Raw genomic sequence first — 9,809 nt, 5'->3', positions numbered from 1 at the left:
CACTCCTTGTTCATCTGGAAACAACATATTAAAGTGTTTAGCTTTATGTCTTTTTTTTTTTTTTTCCCTTTTTTCTTAAATAACAAAGTCTCATGCTAAAGCCTGCAGTTCTGTTGGGGAATGATAATTCCATAGGAAAACACTGTAAGCATAAGCAATCTCCCACTCCCCCAAAACTGCCTGTCTACAGTCCTATAATTCTGCACAGTCAATGACTTCAAAAACATGCAAGTGAAGAGTCAGGAGAAACAGATACTTATTAGGACTTTTATTTTTATTCACTAGAGCAACACTGAGGAAGTTTTTACATACAGGTTTTTAGATCAACTTTACAAGCAAATTCCAATATACACTATTTACTCTGACTTGGGTAAAAACCAAAAACAACAAAGCAGATAGTAAGGGTACCTCTTGTCTTAGCTAGTATTAAATTTAAGATTTCGCCGACACTGGAATCATATTTTTATTGTGGTGCTTTTACAATTAAGTAGGCAGTGAGCAGCTTTACCACAACAGCGACTGAATTTCCTTGGTAGCATAGTTGTAAGATTAGTATACTGAGACCTGCCGCCAGGATCACATATCACATATCAAATCCGCTCTGCTCAGAAAAAGCCACTATAATGAGAAAGGAATAGCTATGGAAGCCCAATTCAAGAATGGATTTCCATTGGTATGGCAAGAAAATGTCCACATTAAGAGGATTATGTGCTGTGCAAAACCAGAAATATGTCCCCCCCCAACATGCAACCTATCCAAATATGACATTTTAGAATGTGCATATGGTAGTGACATGCAAAGTAAATAATGCTAGTGGTATTCAGTTTTCTAGCATCGTTACAACAAATCAGCATTTAGATCAAGGATGAAATGAATTTCACTGACCTACGATGCAGTCTGGTTGCTACGTCTAGTTTCACTGCTATGAGATTTAAAGTTGAGGAATCTAGGTTTTTTTTGGAACTGTATGAAAAATTCGGTACCATTTTGGATTTTCAGGGCCTTTGTGATTATTTCGAGAAAGTTTAAGAGATAATCTTGCACTTCATTTCTCCTACAAAAACATATGCCAGGAACATTATTCTTTAACGGCTGTGTGAGACCTGGGGAAGTTTTGCCACGGGCCTTGATTGGCAGGAAGAAGCACGAGCTTCAGGGAAGGGAAAGGGAATAATCTGGCTGCATCATTAGTGTTAAAATTCCACAGTTAAATTAAAGTCATTGCACAACAAAAACTCAGTACACTATATAAATATTTTTAAACGTGCTAGAGCGCATATCAATTCTATTATAGTGATATGAAGATACCTTGGAAACAGCAACACTAGCACGGAAATTGGTTTCAGACAAAAGCCACACACAGTAGGAGGCATTTAGATTATTTTAGGCACAACTCCAAGCAATAAAGCTCATTTAAAGTGCAATTCTGTTTTTTCTTTCATTTGTGTTTACTCACTTTTTAAAATGCGTAATTGCCCCGTACACACATATCGAACAGTAGTTTAATACTTTTGTGAATATTGCACAAAAGAATGAGAAATCAAAACAAAAAAAAAATGGCAATAAACCAGTTCTAGGAACCTAATAAAAAAAACCCTGAAGATATCAAATCTTTTAATTTACACATTTCAGATAATCTGCACCAGTACTGACGATATATCTGCACCTTCCTTAAGGCAGGTATGTTACCTGAAAATACATACTTAATCCCATTTGACAAGCTCTACACAGAGCCCTCTTATCCATCTCCCCCCAGTCTCTGTCCTGCAGTGAAGTGAAGCTTCAAACTTCAACTCACCACTTTTCTTCCAGTTGCCCATCTACTCCTGACAGGCTTTGCTCATACTCTGGACTTACTATACATACAACAGAGCCTTCCCTGGTCAAGTCTGAAGAGTGGTTGTCTTTAGAGGGATGTGAGGTTAGCAGCTGAATGCAAACACAAGCCAGGCTAGCATCTGTCTTATCTGGCATCAAATCCTGCTGTCTCCAGCTCCAAGTCTCACTATTTTGTCAGAACAAAATGTGGGAAATGCTATAACAAAGAATATAATCTACTTATACTTCTTTAACAGGGGGGGAAGCAAAAGCAAACAGAAATAAACATATGATCTCATAGAGGAAAAAAAAAAGAACTATCTTATATTTTATGAAAACCCTGATCATCTCTTTGCTTCATTCCTTAATTTTCAGTAAAGGTGCAGATAGATGGATACATATCTATTCTTTTAAATGTAAACATAAAACATTTAACATCATTGAATGAGGCTGGTGATACCTCCAGAATAAGAAGCAAAAGAAGTCATGGTGAAATATCTCTGTCAATAGCATTAAGCAAAAATCACCTTTTCACACAAAATCACATACAACTAAAAATAAAATCAGCTTCTCTTTGAGGAAAGTAAACTTCAAAAAACACCACCTTCCACAGAAATCTATATGGACCAGAAAGTGAAAGAGGAATCCGATCATTCCCTCAGCAGTTTTTAAACTCTTGAGAAACAGTTAGCTGCCAGGAGGTAGTTTTGGGGTATCTAAAGAGTAAGTTTTATTTTCTTATGAGAAGCAAATGCTTACACTGAAGGTCATCTAATTCAATGCTTTTCAAGGAAAATAATTTTTTTTTCCTGGAGAGTAATTGTTATGTTACCTTTAGTTGTAGTTATTTTGAACCTGTATCAACTGTAACAATTAATGCTGCCCTGGTTACTATTCGCTTGCATTGTCTTCACCCCTGTTGACAGGAAGCCCTGCAGGTCTCTTATTTCAGACTGATAGAAGCAATTCTGAAATAGAACCTCTCCATTACCGATTTCCCCCCAAGCTTTTCATTCTTCCATTTCATTGTCAGTTAGAAGAATTTACAGTGCGATAAAGCCAAAAACTTTCTTGGATATTAACGATGTAATGAGGAACTCAGGTGAGATGATAATATTTTTTCTTCTCCCACTCAACTAAGTATCCATCAGGATACCCATAGTTAAAGAGCTTATACTACAGAGGTTGATTATTGAACTTATTTATGAAATGTCTATACCTATTCACCTTAATTTTCTCAAAGAAAATACTGTAATATGTCCATGTCCTATAGCCAAAAGCCTAGAACAAACTATTACTGTGTTTCATTTTACTGACACGAGATGCTGTTCAGGAAGAGCCTTCTGTTGCCGATTTTAAAACCTATTCAATAACAGAAAAAAAAAAAAAAAAACACACACACCCAAACCCCAATAGGTAACATCCAAGAGACAGTGATGGGAAAGAAGGGAAGAACTGGAGATGGCACATAACATTAAGTTTCTGGAAAGCTTCGCTAGATGTGCATATATTTAACTTACAGCACATGTGTCATGGTCCCATAGCTGCACCATGATGGGCATGTATTTCCAGACCAATTTCAGAAAAAATACTTCTCCTAGAGAGCAGAATTTTTTTTCCTTTTTTGCTTTATTTCCCCCAAAAGATCCTTCCCGGTTATCATGCATTTCTTTAGAAATTACACAAAAAAAATTACAAAAAAACCCCAAAACAAAATACACATCTCTGAAAAACTCTTAAGAGTACCAGCTCTGGATTAGGATATAATAGGATTGCTCAAAGCAAATATGTGGGGTTAATATTTTCTTTTTTTTAAATAGTTGCATTTTTAATACAAGTTTTATTCAGTAAAATAGTTTCAAATCCTTACATACATGGCAAGGTTTGTGCAAAATTTCAAGCCAGGTACTTCAGAGTCTTCCAATTTTAAACAGAAATTAATAAATACAAGTAGTACAATTAAAAAATATTAATTAAAATGCATGTTGTGCAACCTCAACATAGGTGTTATGGACCCCGTATTCCCAGAGGCTCCCAACTTACCGGTTCCTAAGAGCCTGTGTTGGAAGGTTTTGCACAAGTATCCTTAGCACTGCGTTTCAAGAATCTACCCGGTAACGTGTCTATTCAACACAATTAAAAACATACCACAATCTTTTAACAAATGATGATGCTTAAGAGAGAAGATTCATTTCACCCTGTGAAATCTGCTTATTGTCTGTGAACAGTGAAAATGAGATAAATAAAGAACAGAGCAACTTCAGATTACAGCAAAACAAAACAACACAACCCACCCAACCCATCAGATTAAATAACATTAAATATGTCAGTTTTGAGATTAAGATAAATACAAGGATTTTTGCATAGGCCTCTGGAATACAGAGTCAGAATTATGGCCAATAAAACGTCTGCCAGTAAGTTTAATTTTCCACCACTCTAACCTAACCGAGTACTCAGAACCAAGAAGTTAAACTTCATAGTAATTTCATTGTCTAATAACTCAAATAAACGGAGGTAAGAAATTATTTCTGCCACCCTGAAATACATAGTGCAGCATTCTGGTATTTGTGGTCACCACATACTTCAGTATTTGCTCCATTACCAAGACCACTGGGCAATACAATCTTTAATACAGACCTACAATATAATAAAACACTCTCAAAAGAAGCTGCACAGCTCATAACATAAGCCTCAGAACATAACAGGATGGAGAATGCAAACACGAAAGAAAGATGCTACTTTTAATATTCACTCAGGATTTGCAGGTTGTAGATAAAGCAACCTCAAATGCAGTCAGTACATAGGAGCAGTTTAATGTATGGCATCCTTCCACGAGATGTAGGTACGTTCTCAATGCGTCTTTGGTTTAGGGAGGCGGGAATGCCGATTTGAGGGCAAACTACCCCCAGAAAGCAAACCGGTATTCTGTGTTTGCACGTTTTCCTTTCTCTGCACTGGTGGCTTTGGGATGTTTGTCTTCAAACAGGTGTTTTGAGGCTCTGCAGATACTGGTATGGATTTCTGACTGCTCATTTGCTTGGATTTAACAAAGGACATAGTTGGTGGGCGAAGTTTAGACATTTTCTGACTCTGTTTACTGTTTAGGTTATCCTGACCAGACGTTGGCTGTAGCTGAGTCAAACTACTTGATGGTAGCAGCTCACATTCCTTGGAAGCAGCAGAATGATTTGCAGATCGTGTGAGAACGGCCATTGTCGGAGGCACTAAAGCATTTGGGGGCTTTGCAATTCTTAAAGTCTTTGGCCGAGAAGCCTGGTTTGTGAATGAGGGTTGACCTTTCACAGTTAACTCAGTCTGCACCTCTCTAGCATCAGCTCGCGTAGAGGTCTGGAAAGAGGAACGAGATGGTAATGTGCCTTCTTCATTACCAGCCACCTCTCCAGGGTCTTCAGTATTTTTATTTTTCAAATTTTCCAAATATGATGCATTCTCATCTTGTATGTTTAGCTGTATGCTCATTAAAGAGTTTACATCATTCAGGCTATTTCTGAGAGAGACATTTGCAGCATTCTGATTCTGATGATTGCTATTTTGATGCTGACCATGTTTAGGATATTCACTGTGGGCCTCGATATGTGGCGTTTTTATTAGTCTTCCCTGGGCGAGGTCTGTGGAACTGGGAAGGCTGCGGGAAGGCTGTAGTACTTGAGGCTGTCAAAGAGAAAAGAACACAACAATATATTAGGCAAAGAAAACACCAGATGACATTCTGAATCCAATGTGCGCTGACTGGATGGTTGATAAGGGCTGTTTATCTGGGTTTTTTTAAATCAAAACTTTGACTTTGGCAAAACAAGATGGTTCATGAGACATGTACAAATGCGACTTGTAACTTAAGCAGAAAAACTTATACCATCACTGAAATACACAACAACATACAGACAAAAAAGAAACCAATTAGCTTAAAAAAGAAATAAAAAAAGGCGTGGTTGATGGTTTCACCTAAATCTGCAGGACAGCACCGCATGTACTGATCAGTTCTGACTCAAATACTTACTAAACAAATGCAATGGCTATCAGACCGTATCCACCTTTTAATTTCTACTTGCTGCACACTCAAGTTAACTATCCCAAATCTTCTGTCAGTGCTCCATATTGTACAGGCAGGAATGGAATTTAACGGACCACATGAATTTACAGTGAATTTTCCTTGCCTTACTGAGGTCAGAAAATTTGATACAGGTTTTTTGTATTAGGCGACTGACTAGACATAGGTAACTGTTTTATCTTGAATGGATTTCAAATGGGCTGACAAAGAAACCACCTTTATAATGTTACAACAGAGTACATGTGAAACTAGAGATCACATACTACAACACTGATAACCGAGGGATAAAGACTACCTAATGAAGACTTTACATCTTATCAGAAGATACACTCTAATCAGACACGTATCAGACAAGAGACTTGCCAGTACCTCTTCAGAGTCATTTCTATTTTCTCTTTGCTCTTCCCTGTAAAAAGACTTCAAAGATTAATGTGTGTGCTAGATTCACAAACACATCTTAGACCTGCAACTCGTATACAGATCTTGGAAGAAATATTACAAATCCTGAAATTCATGGCAAAACCCCAAACCTATTAAAATTTCAACTATAGTCTTCACAAGTTTCACATTTGGATGACTTTCTCATCTTCTTTACAAAAGAGTGGAACAGAACTACCACAAGCTAGTCTTGTCCCTGAACTACTTGAACTCTTACCAACTGATTTCACATAGATAGTAAACAGGCTTATAATTGTTTACTAGAGAAATATAGTCAGTAAGAATGAAGCAATGATTGCCTTTAAGGGATTTGACTAAAAATGTCACTTTGGTCACTCTCTTGAATTATTCACAACTTCCAAATGAGAAAGCCAATTACCTGTCTGGTCTTCTTCATTCTTCTTAGAATTGGCAGGAAGAAAGTAACGATAGTTTGTGCGAGCCACAGGCCTGTTACATTGCTAGAACAACAGCACATTGTGGGATTCTGCAAGCTTTTCATCGTTTCCCTGACAGGATTACTACTGAAAACTGAATCCTCCAAATTCCACATCAAGAACAGAAAAAGGTAATGAGAGCAATCTTTAATGATTATGAGAGAAATGCCAAGGCTTCTCAATTTAATTTTGATTTACTAGCTTTCTTTCCTTTTAGACTATACCAGTTCTACCTGTAAGCAAAGACAACATCTGAGCTGGCCCAGTGACATCAGGAAGTGATACAGGGAATGCGCAAACATGTTGAACAGTAGGAATACAACTGTAGGAAAGAGGGCGGGGGAGAAGAATAAAAAGCCTTCAAAATGGTTTCAAACAAGTATCATCAAAACATTATGCCTTACGTGACCCAAATTAGCTTAACTTTGTGAATCCTTCCTAACCAAGCAGTCCTACAGGAAGGAAATACTAAATGTAAGAATTCAACATATTAAGAGAGTTACAGCTTAAAAAATTAATCCTCCAGATATTTTGGTCATTTTTCACTGTTTATGTAATGGGTTACAGAAGTCATTATCCTTCCAGCTTAGGAGGTGACAGACAGGTATTAGCCACAATGATTAATTGATTTCAGACCTCACCTGCAAAAACCAAACTGCTACAAATGAGTCTAGAAAAGCAAGCACTATGTACTTGATTTCCATACAAATACTTCAACAAATAATTCTAATTTCCTAATCCTACTTGAAATAAAAAAATAGTACATTTATAGCAAACAATACTGTGTCAGATCCTAACGCACAAAAGTAATTGTTAGAAAGACTTTCCCCCTCACCTACAAAGGGTTTCTAAAATGCCAGACATTAAAAATGCTCAGATATATCTAGTCTGAGCATTACAAATCCTAACTTTATGTTAAATAATTCTGGTTATACTAATCAGAAAAATGAAAAATTGGTAAGTTACAGAAGAAACTAAATTTGCATGGGAAGTTGAGTTAAATACAAAATTATCCGAAATATGTCCAAAAAAAGCAAGCTTTGGATAATATTTTAAATTCTTTTGACAAGAACTAAGTAATATTTGAGCTCTTCCATTTGGACAATTTTGCATTTTTACATATAAAATTAGCCAAATACATATTTTCTTACTTATCCTTCACAATCTGAAGAGGTCTAAGCAGCTTAATATCCAGAAAGGTGCCAGTTCAAAGGCAGAAAACAGCTACATGGCTCAGAATTAGGAGGATACTAAAGGTCTGGTATCATCTTTGCTAAGTTGTTTTAAGTACTGTGCTGCTTTCAAACTATTTCTACTTAGTCAAAGTCCGTCCAATTACTGCAACTATAGATTTTAATATCTACAAATTCCTACATGCATTAACATTAAAGATGACACTGAAAACAAAAAAACCCACACCACTTCCAGAATACGCAAGTAACAGTTCACAAGTTATCTAATACTGAAAACTGCATTATCTTCATCCACAGCTTACATCTTTGCTTTATACATAAGTTTTCCTTTTACTAGGGAAGTCTTAATAAATTATGACCATGTTATTAGTCCAAAAAAACCCCACCAACAAAACACCAGCCAGTAGAAGGACTTGGTGAATTCCATCATAAGAACGAGGGAGAACAGAAGACAAAGAAGAATTCTACCATCTAGACATAGTATTTTATTTCATGGAAAAAGTCATCTGCATTGCCTTCAGTGCACTTCAGAGAATATTTTGGTGTGGAACAGGCTATAACTTAATAGGAACTGCCATGCTAACCAGGCTTCTATTTTTGTCCCATAAAGAAAATATCCAGGTGAACACCTGTATTCCTTTGGCATGCTCCTACAACGTAAAGTTCAGCTCTAAAACATTTAGAGTACAATGTAATTAAAGAAAATTAGTTCTCCTCAAATTGAAGATACATTAGACAAAACTCTGCACATGCATTTTGCACAAAAAAAGACTTTTCTGTGTCAATAAGAGCTTCAAAGACTTGCATGTACTGATGCACCAAGCAAAATTACTAAATTACAATCCCTACCACACTAGCTTAAGAGATTTTTCTCTTATATATCTGAAGTAAAACTGTTACAACGACAACATATTCATGAAGAAAATTACCATTACTACACAGTTATTGAACCCCTGGGATTGTATTAGCTTTGTGTCGGAAAATTGAGACAAGCATGTTATAGTGATAAAGAAGTTAAATCAACGTGGTCAGACAGTGATATTCACTGCAGCATCACTACTTTAAAATTATCTCCAGTTTTGCTTTGGTATTCTGTATCTCTGACCTCAATTCCCATCTCAATTCCCTATAAAATACATCTGCAGAATGAAATAAAGGCGTTTTCTCCCTGCAGTATTATGGGGAATGAGGACGGTGAAGCAATGAGAACTCTGAGAACTGCATGCACATCTCCGGTATACATGCATCATGCATAGGGCAAAAAAACAACACGGAAAATGCGTGAGGAGATGAGAAGAAATCTGAAGTTGTACTGTACCACGCTTTATCACAGAAGTAATGGACTAACTTCTCAACTCCTTGCCAATGGCATAATGGGAAAGCAGAGACAAGAAAAAGACAAGGACAATGATGTCAGAGGACCAAGATGAAACAGTGAGCAATCGCCGTGACAGAACTGCAACTTTTAACCATTTAAATTGCAATTACCATGTCCCCCCATTGGTTTTTAATCCAGTTTCCAGAAACAGAAGTAGCAACAGTGTTTAAGTAATGAAGTACCAAAAATATTTATGGCAAGACCTGCATGGAATATCTTCACTCTTATAACTTCAAGTCTTTCAAAAAAAGTTAACATCTTACACTTCAAATACTGTTTAGAGCTGTAACTAGAATTTGTGTATAATATATCTGTATGCATCAAAAATATCTGCATCCAGGCACATATATGTTAGATATCTAACAAGGAGCAACAATGTCACATGATACACTGCATTACATGTTTTGCCCATACTGTTGAATAAACCATCTTCCTAGCAACCCACTCACGAGCTGGAGAAGCCAAATGACCACGGG

The 9,809-nt window shown here is 36.7% G+C and overlaps 1 protein-coding gene across 6 annotated transcripts in view; it reads right to left on the bottom strand.

The window, feature by feature from the left end:
- Positions 1 to 253: 253 nt before the first annotated feature.
- Positions 254 to 9,809, bottom strand: part of CCSER2 (coiled-coil serine rich protein 2) — a 68,281-nt gene continuing 58,725 nt past the window's right edge. For 2 of the 6 annotated variants that reach the window (XM_065843037.2, XM_065843038.2), the window contains exons 12-13: positions 9,274 to 9,313; positions 5,290 to 5,490 (exon numbers count right to left, since the gene is read on the bottom strand). In XM_065843037.2, coding sequence (XP_065699109.1) covers positions 5,427 to 5,490; positions 9,274 to 9,313 — 104 coding nt within the window. In that variant the 3' untranslated portion in view covers positions 5,290 to 5,426. Of the gene's footprint in view, positions 5,491 to 9,273; positions 9,314 to 9,809 lie in introns of all 6 variants that reach the window. The other 4 variants (XM_065843034.2, XM_065843036.2, XM_065843039.2 and 1 more) reach the window with 2 other exon arrangements.

Source organism: Patagioenas fasciata, chromosome 8, assembly GCF_037038585.1.
Source record: "Patagioenas fasciata isolate bPatFas1 chromosome 8, bPatFas1.hap1, whole genome shotgun sequence".
Classification (NCBI taxonomy): Eukaryota; Metazoa; Chordata; class Aves; order Columbiformes; family Columbidae; genus Patagioenas; species Patagioenas fasciata.
Note: the sequence above shows the minus strand (reverse complement) of the source record. Positions and strands in the feature narration are given on the sequence as shown.